This window comes from Erinaceus europaeus, chromosome 6 (assembly GCF_950295315.1).
Source record: "Erinaceus europaeus chromosome 6, mEriEur2.1, whole genome shotgun sequence".
NCBI classification, from domain to species: domain Eukaryota; kingdom Metazoa; phylum Chordata; class Mammalia; order Eulipotyphla; family Erinaceidae; genus Erinaceus; species Erinaceus europaeus.
The window spans coordinates 58,503,099-58,522,047 of NC_080167.1; the positions used below are offsets into that span (position 1 = coordinate 58,503,099).

General features: G+C 43.1%; 1 protein-coding gene across 7 annotated transcripts in view; it reads left to right on the forward strand.

Moving 5' to 3' along the window:
* The window catches only part of MLLT10 (MLLT10 histone lysine methyltransferase DOT1L cofactor), a 192,956-nt gene that overhangs the window by 13,855 nt on the left and 160,152 nt on the right, over nucleotides 1-18,949 (forward strand). For all 7 annotated transcript variants that reach the window (XM_060192261.1, XM_060192262.1, XM_060192264.1 and 4 more), the window contains one exon: nucleotides 3,214-3,293. In XM_060192261.1, coding sequence (XP_060048244.1) covers nucleotides 3,214-3,293 — 80 coding nt within the window. The remainder of the gene's footprint in view (nucleotides 1-3,213; nucleotides 3,294-18,949) is intronic.

Below are 18,949 nucleotides of genomic sequence, written 5' to 3' on the forward strand. Positions count from 1 at the left end.
GGAGGCTATTTTTTCCCCTTTTGTTGCCCTTGTTTATTGTTGTTGTTATTATTGCTGTCATTGTTGGATAGGACAGAGAGAAATGGAGAGAGGAGGGGAAGACAGAGGGGGAGAGAAACACAGACACCTGCAGACCTGCTTCACCCCCACCAGTCCTTGCTCTTCGCACCATGTTCGCTTAACCCGCTGTGCTACTGCCTGGCCCCCATAGTTATTTATATATATATATATATTCTATTTATTTATTGGATAGAGGCAGCCAGAAATTAAGAGGGTAGGGGTAATAGAGTGGGAAAGTCAGAGAGACACCTACAACACGACTTCACCACTTGTGAAGCTTTTTCCCTGTAGGTGGGGACCAGGGGCTCGAACCTGGGTCCTTGCGCATTCTAACATTCACACTCAATCAGGTGTGCTACCACCCAGCCCCCATAGTTATATATATATATATATATATGTATTTTTTTAAGATTTTATTTATGAGAAAGACAGGAGGAGAGAGAAAGAACCAGACATCACTCTGGCACATGTGCTGCTGGGGATCAAACTCAGGACCTCATGTTTGAGAGTCCAAAGCTTTATCGCTGCGCCATCTGCCGGACCACCATAGTTATAATTTTTAACAACATTTTATTATTTATTGGATAGAGATAGAGAGAAATCAAGAGGGAGAGGGAGAGGGAGGGGAGTCGGGCGGTAGCACAGCAGGGTAAGCGCATGTGGCATGAAGCACAAGGACTGGCGTAAGGATCCCGGTTTGAGCCCTCGGGTCCCCACCTGCAGGGGAATTGCTTCACAAGCGGTGAAGCAGGTCTACAGGTGTCTATCTTTCTCTCCCCCTTTCTGTTTTCCCCTCCTCTCTTCATTTCTCTCTGTCCTGTCCAACAATGATGACATCAATAACAATAACTACAACAAGAAAAAACAACAAAGTCAAAAAAAGGGAAAATAAATGAATAAAGTAAAAAAAAAAAAAAAGGGTAAAATGGCCTCCAAGAGCAGTGGATTTGTAGTACAGGCAGTGAGCCCTAGTGATAACCTTGGAGGCAAGAAAAAAAGGGGGAGGAGAGAGAGAGAGGTGTGGAAACACCTGCAGCACTGCTTCACCAGTTAAGCTTCACCCTTGCATATCGGGACCAGGGGCTTGAACCTGGGGTCCATGGGCATTGTAATATGTGAGCTCAACCAGGTATGTCACCACCTGGTCCCATAGTTAAACTTTTAAAAAAAAGATATATATTTTTAAATTGTTTTTATTTATTGGATAGAGACAGCTAGGAATCTAGAGGGAATGGGGTAATAGAGAGGGAGAGAGTTAGAGAGACACATGCAACACTGCTTCTCACAAAGCTTTCCCCCTGCAGGTGGGGACCAGGGCTTGAACCTGAGTCCTTGTGCACTGGAACATGTACACTCAACTAGGTGAACCACCATCTGTGCCGTCCTCCTCCCCTTTTTAAGCAGAGCACTGCTCAGCTCTAGCTTATGGTGGTGTGTGGGATTCTACCTGGGACTTTGAAGCCTCGGGCATGGAAGTCTTTTTGCTTAACCAGTATGCCATCTACCCCAGGCCCATATTTAAACTTTTTTTTTTTGCCTCCAGGGTTATTGCTGGGGCTCAGTGCCTGCACCATGAATCCACTGCTCCTAGAGGCCATTTTTCCCCCTTTTGTTGCCATTATTGTTATAGTCTTGTGGTTGTTGTTGTTGATGTCGATGTTGGATAGGACAGAAAGAAATCGAGAGAGGAGGGGAAGACAGGGAAAGAAAGACACCTGAAGACCTGCTTCACTGCCTGTGAAGTGACTCCCCTGCAGGTGGGGACCCGGGGACTGGAACCGGGATCCTTCCTCCGGTCCTTGTGTTTTGTGCCACGTGTGCTTAATCAGATGCACTACCGCCCGACCCCCATATTTAAACTTTTTAACAGAATAGGTAATGCATTTGAATTATTTGAATTATAATTTTTAAATACATTTGAATTATAAAATGTTTCTTTGGCTGGGGAGGTTACTTAGCTGTAAAGAACTTGCATGTGTTGTGCATACTCTGGGTTCAGTCTCTGACATATGCCAGAGTGGTGCTCTGGCTTTGCCCTCCGTCTTTCATATGAGTTAAATAAATTTAAAAAAATAGTAATTTTATATTATTATTGATGTACAAGGTTACAAGCTTATAGGGATATAGTTCTACATTGAACCCACCACCAAAGTTCTGTGCATCCACCCGAATTCAGTCTTTAAAACTCTACCAGTGGGAGTTGGGCAGTAGCGCAGTGAGTTAATCGCAGGTGATGCAAAGCGCAAGGGCCAGCTTAAGGATCCCTGTTAGAGCTACCGGCTCCCCACTTGCAGGGGAGTCGCGTTACAGGGGGTGAAGCAGGTCTGCAGGTGTCTGTCTTTCCCCATCTTCCCCTCCTCTCTCCATTTCTCTGTCCTGTGCAACAACAAGAACAACAATAACTGCAATAAAAAAAAAAAGGGCAACAAAAGGGAATAAATATAAAAAAAAAGAAAGAAAAAACCTCTACCAACGTGGTCTATATAAATAGTTTGAGAGTTAAACTATTTAGTTATTACTGTTTAAAAATCTTTTTATTGGGGGCTAGGTGATAGCACAGTGGGTTGAGCGCACAGCTGGTTTGAGCCCCCCGCTTCCCAGTGGGTGCGCTGCTTCGCAAGCAGTGAAGCAGGTCTGCAGCTATCTTTCTCTCCTTCTGTCTTCCCCTCCTCTCTTGATTTCTCTCTGTCCTATCCAACAGCAACAATGGCTATAACAATAACAATGACAGCCACAACTAGGGCAACAACAAGGACAACAAAATGGGAAACTAGCATCCAGCATCAGTGGATTTGTAGGGCTGACACTGATCCCCAGTGATAAACCTGGAAGCAAAAAAAAAAACCAACCAAACTTTTTATTTTGTTTTGTTTTGATTGGACAGAGAGAAATTGAGAAGAGATGGGGAGAGAGAGCGAGAGAGAAAGAAACACTTGCAGCACTGCTTCACCATTTGTGAGGTTCCCCCTCCTGCAGATTGGAACCAGGGACTTGAACTCTGGTCCTTGTGCATGATAATGTGTGTGCTTAACTTGGCTACACCACTGCCCAGCCCCGAAGATATAGTTAGTTTAATAGTGCTTTGAAAAGACATACAGTTTTCTATAATTTAACAAAAATCTTAATATTTTAAAATATTTTCTTTTCCAACAGCTTGCTATGGCATTGTTCAAGTACCTACTGGACCATGGTTTTGCAGGAAATGTGAATCTCAGGAGAGAGCAGCTAGAGTGGTAAGGACTGTTTATGAAAAACATTAAAATGCCTCAGTGAGTAGTTTAGGATATTGTCCATTTATGTTTCAGTGTGAAAAGGGGTATTTTGTTCAAATATTGACTTTAGGATACATGTTGACTTGGTGTTTTAAACTGATTTTATTAATCTGAAAAACAAATTGAGCCAAGTAAGTACATGTTGATGGGTACTTCTAGCAGAAAGTATAAATTGTATTTGGACTTTTAAAGCTCTAGCTACTGATTTGAACATCAGATCTACTAACCTTTGGACTATAATAGTAGGATATAAGGAGGTTATAGTGATAGTTTGGTTCCGTTCTGTTTAATGAATAAAAACAAATGTTCTTAGGGGCTGGATGGTGGCCCACCTGGTTGAACACATGTTACAGTGCACAAGGTCCTGGGTTTGAATCCCTGGTCCCTCTGCAGGGGGAAAGCTTTGCAAGTGGTGAAGCAGTGCTCTCTTTCTCTCTCTATCTCTTCCTACCCTCTTGATCTCTGGCTGCCTCTACCTAATAACTAAAGATAATTTTAAAAAAAAGTGATTAGGAGGCTTGGCCGTGGCACACCAGGCTAAGCACACATTATCACCATATGCAAGGACCAGGGCTCTCTCCATCTGCAAGGGGCTTGTTTCATGAGTGGTGAGTTAGGTCTATAGGCATCTTTCTCCCTGTCTAGCTCCCCCTTCCCATCTCCCCTCTCAGTTTTTCTCTGTCCAGTCAAACTAAATAGGAAAAAAAAAAAAAAAAAGAAAGAAAAGAAAATGGTTTCTGGGAGCAGTGGATTTGTAGTTTTGGTGGCACTGAGCCCCAGCAGTAACCCTGGTGGGAATTAAAAATTAAGTGAATAAAGCAAGAGTTCAATAACATCCTTATGAGACTATACAAGTGTAGGTTTAATTATTTTTTTTCCTCCAGGATTATTGCGGGGATTCCATGCCTGCTTGACAAATCCATTGCTCTTGGTGGCCATTTTTTTCCCCTTTCTTTCTAAGTTTTTTTTACTTGATAGAAAAGAGAGAAATTGAAAGGGAGAGGAGAGGGAAGGGAGGGAGAGAGAGACACCTGACACCATTAGCACTAATTACTGCTTGTGAAGCTTTCCCCTTGCTAGTAAGAACCAAAACATAACCAGGTGAACCACCACTGACAGTCCCTCTCTCCCTCCTTTCCTCTCCTCTCCCCTCCTCTCCCCTCCTCTCCCCTCCTCTCCCCTCCTCTCCCCTCCTCTCCCCTCCTCTCCCCTCCTCTCCCCTCCCCTCCCCTCCCCCCTCCCCCCTCCCCCCTCCCCCTTTCCTTTCCTTTCCTTTCCTTTCCTTTCCTTTCCTTTCCTTTCCTTTCCTTTCCTTTCATAGTACAGAGAGAAATTGAGGAGGGAAGGAGAGATAAAAAGGGACAGAAACAATCTCTGTTTCTCCCACTCTATCTCCTCTTCCCTCTGGATTTCTGTCTCCAATAAATTAATTAATTAATTAAAAAGAGAGAGGGAGAAAGACAGACACTTGCAGTACTTACTTCATCACTCATGAAGTATCCCCACTGCAGGTGGGAAGTGAGGGCTCAAACCTGGTCTTTGTCCATGGTAACTGTGTTAAACCTGGTGTACTACTGCCAGAACCTTCTGTAACTTGATTTTGAATGCTCAGTGTTTGTAGTCAGTTCCAGCTTTTTGCTTATAGCTATCTTCTTTCTGAACACTTTTGTAAACTGTATAAAAATGAGGCAAGTTCTTTGTGACCAAAGGTCACTTGAACCTCTAGAAATACCAGAAAGTAAATGATTTAATCATCACATAAAGTATTACCAGTTGTAATGTGATAGTTCCTCCTTTGTAGTGTTGACTAGAGAATTTGACAGAAGGTAGAAAACAAACATTCCAATTTTTCTATCTACTTTTATAGCAGAAATGGGAATTTAAATTTCTGCCTGGGCAATTTCTGATAAGCAGAAGTGGCTGAGTAGCCTGTCTAGAATTGTAAAACTCAGAACAATATTCTGGTACCATGTTTTGTTTGTGTGAGAATACAGAATTAAAACTAATAATTACTCTAGTGTGAGAATAATGGGAATTAGCACATAGAGGATAAAAAAAAATAACATCTTTGGGATTTATTGAGGAATATGATGATTTTATTTTTTATTTTTTTGCTATGTTTTTTTTTTCCTCCAGGGTTATTGCTGGGCTCGGTGCCTGCACCATGAATCCACCGCTCCTGGAGGCCATTTTTTCCCCCTTTTGTTGCCCTTGTTGTTGTAGCCTCGTCGTGGTTATTATTATTGCCATTGTTGATGTTGTTCGTTGTTGGATAGGACAGAGAGAAATGGAGAGAGGAGGGGAAGACAGAGAGGGGGAGAGAAAGATAGACACCTGCAGACCTGCTTCACCGCCTGTGAAGCGACTCCCCTGCAGGTGGGGAGCCGGGGCCTCGAACCGGGGGCCTCGAACCGGGAGCTCGAACCGGGATCCTTATGCCGGTTCTTGCGCTTTGGACCACATGCGCTTAACCCACTGCGCCACCACCCGACCCCCTCTTTTTCTTTTTAATTTATTTTCCCTTTTGTTGCCCTTGCTGTTTTATTGTTGTAGTTATTATTGTTGTTATTGATGTTGTCGTTGTTGGATAGGACAGAGAGGAATGGAAGACAGGGGGAGAGAAAGATAGACACCTGCAGACCTGTTTCACTGGTTGTGAAGTGGACCCCCTCTTGCAGGTGGGGAGCTGGGGGCTGTTGTAGTTATTGTTGTTGTTACTGATATTGTCGTTGTTAGGACAGAGAGAAATGGAGAGAGGGATCGAACTTAGGACCTCATGCTTGAGAGTCCAAAGACTCATCACTGAGCCGTCTCCTGGACCACAGAAACTGAAAAATTTAAGATTAATGATCCTAGGGGGAAATGCTCAAGATAAAGATCTGCATGCCTGAGGCTTCTGGTTCAAACCCTGGTGCCACATGTATGGGAGTGATAGTGAAACTATCTCCCAATATCCGTATTAAGCAAATCTTTAAGAAAATTGCTAAGTAGAAAGGGAGGGAGTGTTTTGGAGAATCAAATGGGGGGCCAGGTGGTAGCACAGTAGGTTAAGCACACATGGCACCAGACCTGCATAAGGATCCCAGTTCCTGCCCCTGGCTCCCTACCTTTAGGAGGGTCGCTTCACTGGGTGATGAAGCAGGTCTGCAGGTATCTTTCTCTACCCCCTCTGTCTTCCCAACCTCTCTCAATTTCTCTCTGTCCTAGTCAACAATGACAGCAACAGTAACAATAACAACAATAAACAAGGGCAACAAAAGAAAAAAAAAAACAGAGCCGATGTTCTGGTGGCGCAGCGGGTTAAGCGCAGGTGGCACAAAGCGCAAAGACCAGCAGAAGGATCCCGGTTCCCCACTTGCTGGGGTTCGCTTCACAGGCGGTGAAGCAGGTCTGCAGGTGTCTGTCTTTCTCTCCCCCTCTGTCTTCCCCTCCTCTCTCCTTTTCTCTCTGTCCTATCCAATAATGACAGCATCAATAACAATAGCAGTAATAAAACAACAAGGGCAACAAAAAGGGGAAGCATATTAAAAAAAAAAGTCTCTAGGGGCAGTGGTTTTGTAGTGCAGGCACCGAGCCCCAGCAATAAAAAAGGAGGCAAAAAAAAGAATGAAATGATGGAAATGGTTGTTGGTTTCCAAACATATAGTATATATATTTATATATCATGTCTAAGGATTATTGCATTATTTTGCTTTCATGTGGTAGTTAAATTCTAGGGAAATGGTTTCCCTTTCCTTTTTCTTTTTATTATCTTTATTTATTTATTTATTGACTAGAAACAACCAGAAATTAAGAGGAAGGAGGAGACGGAGAGAAACATCTGCAGTACAGCTTTACTTGCAGTTTTCCTCCTGCAGGTGGGGATTTGGGGCCTTGAACCAGGTTCCTTGCACATTGTAACATGCGCTCAACTAGGTGTACCACCATTCAGCCCCAGGAAATGGTTTTCTTCTCCCTCCCTCCCTCCCTCCATACCTTCCTTCTTCCTTCCTTCTTTCAATATGTATTTATTTATTCTCCTTTTTTTGGTTGCCCTTGTTTTTTTATTGTTGTTATTGATGTCGTCATTGTTGGGTAGGATAGAGAAATAGAGAGAGAAGGGAAAGACAGAGGAGGGGAGAGAAAGACACCTGCAGATCTGCTTCACTGCTTGTGAAGCGCAGGGGAGCCGGGGGCTCAAACCAGGATCCTTACAGTGGTCCTTGCACTTTGCACCACTTATGCTTAAGCTGCTGCGCTCCCTCCTGCCTGACTCCTCCTCCCTTCCTCCCTCTCTTCCTCCCTTCTTTTCCTTCTTCCTTTCTTTTTTTTCTTTTTCTTTTTTTAAAAGATGTTATTTATTTATTAATGAGAAACATAGGAGAGAGAAAGAGCCAGACATCACTCTGGTGCATGTGCTGTGGGGGATTGAACTTAGGACCTCATGCTTGAGAGTTCGATGCTCCATCCACTGCATAACGTCCTGGACCATAGTAAAACCTTTTTCTTTTTTTTTAGATATCCCTTTTTGTTGCCCTTATTGTTTTATTGTTGTAGTTGTTATTCATGTTGTTGTTGTTGGATAGGACAGAGAGAAATGGAGAGAGGAGAGGAAGACAGAGAGGGGGAGAGAAAGATAGACACCTGCAGACCTGCTTCACCGCTTGGGGAGCTGAGGGCTCGAACCGTGATCCTTCCTTGGTTCCTTGTGCTTTGTGCCACCTGTGGTTAACCCGCTGTGCTACCACCCGACTCCCTCTTCCTTCTTTTTGTTTTCTTTATTTATTGGATAGAGGCAGCCAGAAATCAAGAGGAAGTGGAGATGATAGAGAGGGAGAGAGACAGAGAGACACCTGCAGCCCTGCTTCACCACTCGTAAAGCTTTCCCCCTGCAGGTGGGAACCGTGGGCTCCAACCCCGTCCCTGCGCATTGTAGCATGTGCGCTCAGCCAGGTGCGCCACCACCCGGCCCCTCTTCCTTTCTTTCTTTCTGCCTCCAGGGTTATCTCTGGGGCTCAGTGCCTGCACTACAAATCCACTGCTCCTGGAGGCCATGTTTTCCATTTTGTTGTTGCCCTTGCTATTTTTACTGTTGCCATTGCTGTTGTTGCTGGCAAGGGTGGAGAGAAACAGAGAGGAGAGGAAGAAAGAGGGAGGGTGGGAGACAAAGACATCTGCAGACCTTCTTCACCGCCTGTGAAGCAACCACCTTCTGCAGGTGAGGCTCCGGAGGTTTGAACCCTGATCCTTACTCTGGTCCTTATGCTTTGCACCATGTGCGCTTAACCCGCTGTGCTACTACCACCTGGCCTTATTTTTTCCATTTTTTTATTGCATAGGACAGAGAGAAATTGAGAGAGTAGGGGAAAATAGAGAGGTAGAGAGAGAGAGAGAGAAAGCTAGACACCTGCAGATCTGCTTCAACATTAGTGAAGCAACCCCTCTGCAGGTGGGGAGCCCCGGGCTTGAACTGGGACCCTTGAGTGGGTCATTGCCCTTTGTATTATATGCGTTTTTTTTAAATTAAATTTTTTAAAAAATATTTGTTTATTCCCTTTTGTTACCCTTATTATTTTATTGTTGTAGTCGTTGTTGGATAGGACAGAGAGGAAGGGAAGACAGAGGGGGAGAGAAAGATAGACACCTGCAGACCTGCTTCACTGGTTGTGAAGTGGACCCCTCCTTGCAGGTGGGGAGCTGGGGGCTCAAACCGGGATACTTATGCAGGTCCTTGCACTTTGTGCCACTTGCGGTTAACCATATTATGTGTGTTTAACCCGGTGCACTATTACTTGGCCTCCTAGATAGTTTTCTTTCTTTTTTTTAAGATTTATTTATTTATTATTATTTTTTAAATATTTATTTTACTTATTCCCTTTTGTTGCCCTTGTTGTTTTATTGTTGTAGTTATTATTGTTGTCGTTGTTGGATAGGACAGAGAGAAATGGAGAGAGGAGGGGAAGACAGAGAGGAGGAGAGAAAGATAGACACCTGCAGACCAGCTTCACCGCCTGTGAAGCGACTCCCCTGCAGGTGGGGAGCCGGGGTTCAAACCGGGATCCTCATGCCGGTCCTTGTGCTTTGCGCCACCTGCGCTTAACCCGCTGCGCTACAGCCCGACTCCCTTAAGATTTATTTTTAATGTTTATTTATTATTTATTCCCTTTTGTTGCCCTTGTTTTATTGTTGTAGTTATTATTGATGTCATTGGTATTGGACAGGACAGAGAGAAATGGAGAGAGGAGGGGAAGACAGAGAGGGGGAGAGAAAGATAGACACCTGCAAACCTGCTTCACCGCCTGTGAAACGATTCCCCTGCAGGTGGGGAGCCGGGGGCTCGAACCAGGACCCTTCGCGCTTTGCACCACCTGAGCTTAACCTGCTGAGCTACTACCCAACTCCTGATGGTTTTCTTTTAACTAAAATATTTAAAACATTTATTTTGTGACTAGTGAGTTGACTTAATTGTAGAGTATAGAACTTGTTTATTTTTATTTTTTTAATTTATTCGATAGAGATAGAGAAATTGAGAGAGGAGAGGGAGATAGTGAGGGAGAGAGACAGAGACACCTGTAGCCCTGCTTCACCACTTGTGAAGCTTTCCCCCTGCAGATGGGGACCAGGGGCTTAAACCTGTGTCCTTGCTGTAATGTGTGTGCTTAACCTGGTGCACCACTGTCTGGCCCCAGAGTGTAGCACTTGTATATTTAAGGCCCTGGGTTCCTTAGTATTACATAGTTATTACTATTTTTGTTGTTGTTTTACTTTATTTCATTCATTTATTATTTTTTTTAATCAGAGAATTGCTCAGTTCTGGCATATGGAAGTATGAGGAATTAAATCTGGGACCTTGGATCCTCAACCACAGATGTTGGAGAAGTGCTCTAGTTTGGTGTATCTCTCTCTTATTTTAAAATTTTATTTGTGTATTAATGAGAAAGAGAACTTGAGCACCATCTTGGCATTTGTGATGTCAGGGATTGAACTCAGGACTTTGTGCCTTCAGGTCCTGTATTCTAGCCACTGCCGTCTGCTGGGTCACGTTCACTGTTTCTTAAAAGTCTCAAACATAAATAAAGCTAAAATACATATTATTAAAGATGTTTTTTCTTGCATGTCAGAAAATGAACCCAGGACTTTAAGTATGTGCCATACTATCACTGAGTGGTGTCTCTTCCTTTCTCCCCTTCTGTCTCTCTCTCTCTGTCTCAGTGTAGTTACTTAGAAGAGCAGAGAAAAGAGAATATCTGTGCCATGTTGGAGATTGAACTTTGTACCTCATGGCTTGGAGTTTAACACCTATCCACTGCTCCACCTCCCAGACTACTCTTGAATGGCCTCTCTGTTGATGTTTTTCATTCATTATTTTTAAAGAGAGAGGCAGAGACATCATAGTACTGCTCTACTATCTATGGAGCAACTATTGGTGCTGTCCATGGTACTCTTATGGACATTTCATTTGTGCTGAGACTTGAACCCAGGACTTTGCACATGGTAGGCATATACTCTCCTGGCTCCTATATGTACTTATTTTAAAGCTTCTCAGAGATTTTAGAATTCTTTTATTAATTCTTGTGGGATATGTTTTCTTTTTTAATATTTATTTATTTCCTTTCTGTTGCCCTTGTTGTTTTTATTGTTGTATTATTATTGTTGTTGATGTTGTCGTTGTTGGATAGGACAGAGAAATGGAGAGAGAAGGGGAAGATGGGGGGGAGAGAAAGAGAGACACCTGCAGCCTGCTTCACTGCCTGTGAAGCGACTCCCCTGCAGGTGGGGAGCTGGGGGGCTGGAACTGGGATCCTTACACTGGTCCTTGCACTTTGCGCCATGTGCACTTAGCCAGCCGCACTACTGCCCGACTCCCATATGTTTTCATATATTTCATATGAAACATTTGGACTAAGCTAATCTTCAGGAGTTCTTATTCCTTTAACCTGGGTTGTAAAGATGTCATTGGGAAATATTTTGTATTTGCTCTGTATCTGTTCCCCACAATTTATTTCATTTTATTAGGGGGTTAATGAATCACAGTACATTTGTCTATATGTGTGTGTGGTTTCCCAGTTCTGTATGACAGCTGTCTGCTAAATACTCTGTGTGCCCCCACCCCCATCAAGGACCCCAGCCTCCTCTCTCCTTGTCTGCATCTATTCCATTCTCTCCAAAGTGCCTTGCCTTAGTGCTGTATACTACCCCTAGTCTGAGTTTCACCCTGAATTCTTTTCCCTTTTTGACTCTTGTCTTCCAAGTTTTACCTACATGTGAAGTCATCCAGTGTTTAGCCCTCTCTTAATTTTAATCAGAAAGACAGGGAAACTACAAGAGCTGTTCAACTCTGACTTGTGGCAGTTTGGGGGATTGAAGCTTCTGAGACTCATGCTTCAGGGTCCTATTTTTTTTTAGTTAATTTATTTATTCCCTTTTGTTGCCCTTGTTGCTTCATCGTTGTTGTCGTTTTTGAATAGGACAGAGAGAAATGGAGAGAGATGGGGAAGACAGAGAGGAGGTGAGAAAGACAGACACCTGCAGACCTGCTTCACTGCTGTCTTCCTCTACACTGCCCATGGCACAGGGTTTTCATTTTTAGGATTATCCAACAGTCAGTTAGCATGCGAGTGCTAGCTGTAGTTACTGTGACTGCAGAAAGAAGTTTCCATGGGGAAGAGGGCAGTACAGAGCTCTCCCAGCTGAGTTATTCTTTTTTCTTTAAAAAAAAATTTTTTTTTACTATATTTATTTATTCACTTTTGTTGCCTTATTATTGTTGTTGTCATTGTTGGATAGGACAGAGAGAAATGGAGAGAGATGGGGAAGACAGAGAGGAGGAGAGAAAGATAGACACCTGCAGACCTGCTTCACCGCCTGTGAAGCAATTCCCGTGCGTGCGTGCGTGCGTGCGTGCGTGCGTGCGTGCGTGTGTGTGTGTGTGTATCAGAACAATCTGGGACAATCTGTTACGCTATCTCCCCAGCCCTAAAGAACTTTTTTTTTTTTTTATGAACAAGACAAAAACCAGAGTGCCACTCTGTTGTACGCAGTGTTGGAGATTGAACCATGGCCTCTTTTATGCAAGGAATGTGTATCTTAACACTGAACTGCTTTCACAACTAAATTAGTCTGTATAGTTTAAATAGTACGCTTTTGGGAGTCGGGAGGTAGCGCAGTGGGTTAAGGGCACGTGGCTCGAAGTGCAAGGATTGGTGTAAGTATACTGGTTTGAGTCTCCGGCTCCTCACCTGCAGGGGAGTCGCTTCACAAGCGGTGAAGCAGTTCTGTGTGTGTCTGTCTTTCTCTCCCCCTCTCTGTCTTCCCCTCCTCTCTCCATTTCTCTCTGTCCTATCCAACAATGACATCAATAACAACAATAACTACAACAACGGTAACAAAGGGGAAAATAAATAAGTAAATGTAAAAAAATATAGCCAACACTTAAAAAAAGTTAAAAAAAATAAAAAGTATGCTTTTAAAAATATATTTATTTATTCCCTTTTGTTGCCCTTGCTTTATTGTTGTAGTTATTATTGTTGTTGTTATTGATGTTGTCATTGTTGGATAGGATAGACAAATAGAGGAGGGGAAGACAGAGGGGGAGAGAAAGATAGACACCTGTGGACCTGCTTCACTGCTTGTGAAGCCACTCCCCTGCAGGTGGGGAGTCTGGGGCTGGAACCGAGATCCTTGAGCAGGTCCTTGTGCTTCCCGCCATGTGCGCTTAACCTGCTATGCCACTGCCCAGCCCCTAGTTTTAACTTTTTGTTCATCTGAGTGACAAATACATAAACATATAACAAAGTGTGGTAATATCAAAAGTTCTGTCACACAAGATTGTATTTTTTTTCTTGCTGCTGCTAATAGACTCCTCATTTTTTTCTTTTTAGTTTATTTTATTTTAAAAAATATTTTAAATATATTTATTAATGAGAATGATCGGAGGAGAGAGAGAAAGAACCAGACATCACATTGGTACATGTGCTGCCGGGGGTTAAACTTGGGACCTCATGCTTGAGAGTTCAGTGCTTTATCCATTGTGCCACCTCCCAGATCACAGTTTATTTATTATTCGATAGAGACAGAAGGGGAGGCGGATAGAGAGTTAGAGCGACAGAGGGGAGGCGGATAGAGAGTTAGAGCGACAGAGAGTCCTGCACCTCTGCTTCACCACTTTTGAAGCTTTCCTTCTGCAGGTGGGGACCAGGGGCTTGAACTCAGGTTCTTGAGCACTGTAGTGTGTGCGCTTAACTAGGTATGCCACTGCCTGGCCCCTCTCCTCTCAGTTTCCAAAAACAAACCTTTTGGGTTGTTTTTCAATATCCCCAGGCATCACTGCTCCAGGCTGACTTTTTCAAATAGAGACAGGCAAAGGAGCGAGGGAAAGACACTATAGCACCAAAGTTTCTCCCAGAGCAGTGGAGGCTGGACTCGAACCTGGGTTGTTAATATGGCCAGGCAGACATATTTATGTATAAATGCCTATTCTTCACATTACAGTTTTGGTTATTATCTTTCTATAAAATGTTTAAATTAAAATTAATAGTGTAAACAACAATATTTACATTATGACTTAATATTTTGGTCGCTCTGAACCAAAGGTCTATGTGACTGTTATGCTGATTTCCCCATAGTATTAATTTTTTCCTTATATTCTTTAAAGCTATTTTTTTTATTGGACAGGACAGAGAGAAATTGAGAGAGGAGGGGGAGGTTGAGAGGGGGAGAGAAAGATAAACACCTTTAGACCTTCACTGCTTGTGAAGTAACCTCCCTGCAGGTGGGGATATGGGGGCTCAACCTGGGGTCCTTGGCATCCATCGTACTATGTATGTTTTACCCGGCGTGCCACCACCTAGCCCCCTAAAACTAAATCTTTGTGTAACCTGTAGTTATTTCTTTATAGGATCTTCTTTTTCATTAATGAATCAAGTAGTTAGTAAACTTTTTAAAAACAACTTATTTATTTATTAATATTTATTCCCTTTTGTTGTCCTTGTTTTATTGTTGTAGTTATTGTTGTTATTGATGTCGTCATTGTTGGATAGGACAGAGAGAAATGGAGAGAGGAGGGGAGGATATGGGGAGAGAAAGATAGACACCTACAGACCTACTTCACCGCCTGTGAAGTGACTCCCCTGCAGGTGGGGAGCTGGGGGCTTGAACCGGGATCCTTGTGCTTCGTGCCACGTGTGCTTAACCCACTGTGCTACCTCCCACTCCCGTGTTATTTATTTTTAATGAGAAAGATACAAAAAGAAAGATCAGAGCACTCACTGCGCAGCTCTGGCTTATGTTGGTGCTAGGGATGGAACCTGGGACTTTTGGTGTCTCAGGCATGAAAGTCTTTTTGCATAACCATTATGCTGTCTCCACAGCCCTCGTTTTCTTCCCTTTACCTTCAACTTTTTTTTTCTTTTGTGTGGGGATTGAACTCAGGATTTCATGCGTGCGAATCATGTGCTCTACTCCTGGCCAGTGGTTCTTTTCCTTTTCTTCCTGTCCTCACCTGTCCCACTGTCCCTCTATTATTTTCTTCCTTCCCTTTTCTTCCTGTTTTCTTTTCCTTCTCTTTCTCACTTCTTCCTCCTCTACCACAAAACAGATTTACTTAATTTGTTTTACTAGAGCTCTGCTTAGGTCTGGTTTATGGTGGTGTTGGGGATTGAAGCCAAGACCTGTCTTCCTGCCGGGTTTAAAAAAATTTTTTTTCCATGTAAGAGAGTTTATATGAGAGGAAGGTAGAATGAGAGATCTGTATGCAGTGCTAGGGCCTGGAAGCCTTAGGCATGCAAGTTCTATACTCTACCAGTTTAGCTATATCCCTAGTCAAATGAGAGGAGGTAGATTTTTTTTTTTTTTTTTTGCCTGTGGGGTTATTGCTGGGGCTCAGTGCCTGCACTACGGACCCGCTGTTCCTGGAGGCCAATTTTACTTTTTCCCATTTTGTTGCCATTGTTGTTGGATGGGACAGAGAGAAATTGAGAGAGGAGAAGAAGACAAAGGGGGAGAGAAAGATAGACACCTGCAAACCTGCTTCACCGCTTGAGAAGTGACCCCTCCATCCACCCCCACCGCCCCACAGGTGGGGTGCCAGGGGCTGCGGCCAGGGTCCTTATGCCATCTTGTGCCATATGCACTTAACCCTGCCCCCAAGAGAAGTTAGTTTTTAAGTGCTTGTTATGTGGCCTTTTCTCATTTTTTTGCAGGATTTTTTTTTTTTTTTGCCTCCAGGGTTATTGCTAGGCCTCAGTGCCTGCACCATGAATCCACTGCTCCTACAGGCCATTTTTCCCCCTTTTGTTGCCCTTGTTGTAGCTTTGTTGTGGTTATTATTATTGTTGTTGATGTTCGTTGTTGGATAGGACAGAGAGAAATTGAGAGAGTAGGGGAAGACAGAGGGGGAGAGAAAGATAGACACCTGCAGACCTGCTTCACCGCCTGTGAAGCGACTCCCCTGCAGGTGGGGAGCCAGGGGCTTGAACGGGGATTCTTATGCTGGTCCTTGAGCTTTGTGCCATGTGGCTTAACCTGATGCTCTACCCCCAGGATTTTTTTTTATCTTCAGTTTGATCTTTCCAGTTTTCCCCCCTTCACTCATTTCACATTTTTGAATCTTTCCATGTACTTTGCTTTTTTTTTTTTTTTTAATATTTTCTTTATTAATGAGAGGGATAGGAGGAGAGCAAAGGAACTGGACATCACTCTGGTACATGTACTGCTGGGGATGGAACTCAGGACTTCATGCTTAAGAGTCCAATGCTTTATCCATTGCCCCTCCTCCTGGACCACTTAAAGTTTTTCTTATGGTTTTCATCTGGTTTTTCTCCTTTCACTAGCAATCTACCTGGGAGGATAAAATGATAGTTGATATTACTTGGGCTGTGTATGTGTACCCTTCTTCCTAAGCCTCTTAGTTCTTTGTTGCTTATTGAGGTGATACTGGCTTATAAGACTTTTAGGGATACAATTTCACATTTCTTCCTGATGTATTTTAGCCTACTATTCCCATCTCCAAAGCACAGGTTTATTTGTTTGTTCATTTTTAGCATGGATCCTTAAAAAAAAATTTATTATCTTTATTTATTGATTGGATAGAGACTGTCAGAAATTGAGAGGGAAGGGAGGGATAGAGAGGGTGAGAGACAAAGAGACACCTGCAGCACTGTTTCACCACTTGTAAAGCTTTCCCCCTGCAAGTGGGGACTGGGGGCTCGAACCCAGGTCTTTGCGCATTGTAACGTGTGCTCAACCAGGTGCGCCACCACCTGGCCCCCAGCATGGATCTTTTATCAAAGTCAGTTGGACACCTTTACTCATACAACCTGTCCTCCCTTTCCCTGTCTGATTATCTGTTCTGCAGTTTTCTGAAGACTTGATTCTTTTGGGCCTTTTATGCTTGTTTTTTTCCTTCATATCTCATGTAAATGAGATCATCTAGTCTTTTTCCTTCTCTTGAGTTATTGAGTTATAATCTATCTTTGTCTATATTGTAGCAGAGTACGATTTTATCTATTTTATTTTGCCTCCGGGGTTATACCTGGAGGTTATTGCCTGCACTTCGAATCCACTGATTCTAGCAGCCATATTTTTTCCTTTTTTTTTTTAATTGGCTAGGACAGAGAAATTGAGAGGAGGGGAGACAGAGGGAGAGAGAAAGATAGACACCTGCAGACTTGCTTCACCGTTTGTGAAGCAAGTGGGGAGCTGGGGACTTGAACCAGGATCCTTGCGCGAGTCCTTGTTCTTCGTATTACGTGCGCTTAACCCCGTGCGCCACCACCCAACCCCAAGATTTCATCTCTGTCATAGTAGAGTAGTATTCGTTGTGTATATCTGTGCCATATCTTCTTCTGTTTTTTAAAATTTTATTTATTTATAGGATAGAGACAGAGATTGAGAGTGATGGAGGCAATAGGGAGAGAGATAGACACCTGCAGCCCTCCTTTACCACCTGTGAAGCTTCCCTCCCTGCAGGTGGGTAGCAGGGGTTTGGACCAAGTGTGCCACCACCTTTGCCCCCACCCCATCTCCTCCTTTTTAAAAAAATTTATTTATTCCCTTTCATTGCCCTTGTTTTATTGTTGTAGTTATTATTGCTGTTATTGACGTCGTTGTTTGATAGGACAGAAAGAAATGGAGAGAGGAGGGGAAGACAGGGGGAGAGAAAGATAGACACCTGCAGATCTGCTTCACCGCCTGTGAAGCAGCTTCCCTGCAGGTGGGGAGCCGGGGACTTGAACCGGGATTGTTACTCTGGTCCTTGCGTTCTGCGTGACGTGCGTTTAACCTGCTACGCTACCGCCCGACTCCTCTCCTCCTTTTTAACCAGAGTACTGCTCAGCTCTGGTTTATGATGGTACAGGGGATTGAACTTGGAACTTTGGAGCTTCATAATGATGCTTTCTACTCCCTGCCACTCATTTCTGTTTTTAAGATTTTATTTATTTATGAATCAGAAAGATGAGAGAATGAAGGAGACACCATTCTGGTACATGTGCTGCCAGGGGTTGAGCTTGGGACCTCATGCTTGAGAGTCAAGTGCATTAGCTACTGTGTCACCTCCTGAGCACCTACCCATCTTCTTTAGCCATTTGCTAGTGAGAGGTCATTTTCAAGATTTGGAAAAGAGATCTGTTTTCTTTTTTTTTTTTTAAATATTTAATTCTATTTATTTATTCTCCTTTTGTTGCCCTTGTTTTTGTTTCATTTTTCAATTCACTTTTGTCTTTGGGTACTTGGAGTTGATTTTTTGTCTTGATTATTGTAAATAGCACTGCAGTGAATATAAATGTAGATATGTTTTATTTTTATTTAAAGTAATTCACTTTTTTTTTTGCCTCCAGGACTTTTGGGGCTTTGTACTGGCCTGATTTCTACTACTCCTGGTGTATTTTTTTGGCCCCACAGATAGAGGGTGAGATATGGAGAGAGAGAGAGAAAGAGAGAGAGAGAAAAAACAGAAGGTATGACAACATTGTTCCACTGCTTATGAAATCTTCCCCTGTGCTTGATACTTCCCTGTGGTGGTCAGGGGTTCAAATCGTGATCCTTATGCTTGGTCAGGTGTATGATCTACTGGGTGAGCTATCTCTTAGCCCTTATGTATCTTTTTGTATACACATTTAAAAATTTTCTTCTTCTTCTTCTTCTTCTTATTATTATTATTATTATTTAGTACTAGGGTTATCACTGGGTCTTACTGTCTGCATGACAAATCCATCACTACCATGGTCTTTTTTTAACTTTTTTCTTACTTCCTTGCTTTTTGATGATAGAGATAGAAATTGAGAGGGAAGAAGAAGAAAGAGAGGTAGAAGGAGAGAGACCGGACTTGAAGTACTGATTTAGTGCTCATGAACCACCACCACCACCACCACCAGTCAACCACCCAAGCCCTCCTCACGGGTTGAATACAGGCCCTTGTACTTGGTAATGTGTGTGCTCTACCGAGTGTGCTACTGCCTGGCGCCTCTCTGTGTTTTTCATAGGAGCCGAACTAGTTTACATTCCCACCAGTACTATTCAAGGGTTCCTTTTCTGTACACCTTTGCCAGCACTTGTTTCTGATCTTTTTTATATAGATATCTTAGAGAGGTAAGATGATATCTCATTGTCTCGATTTATATTTCTGTGATAATTAAGTG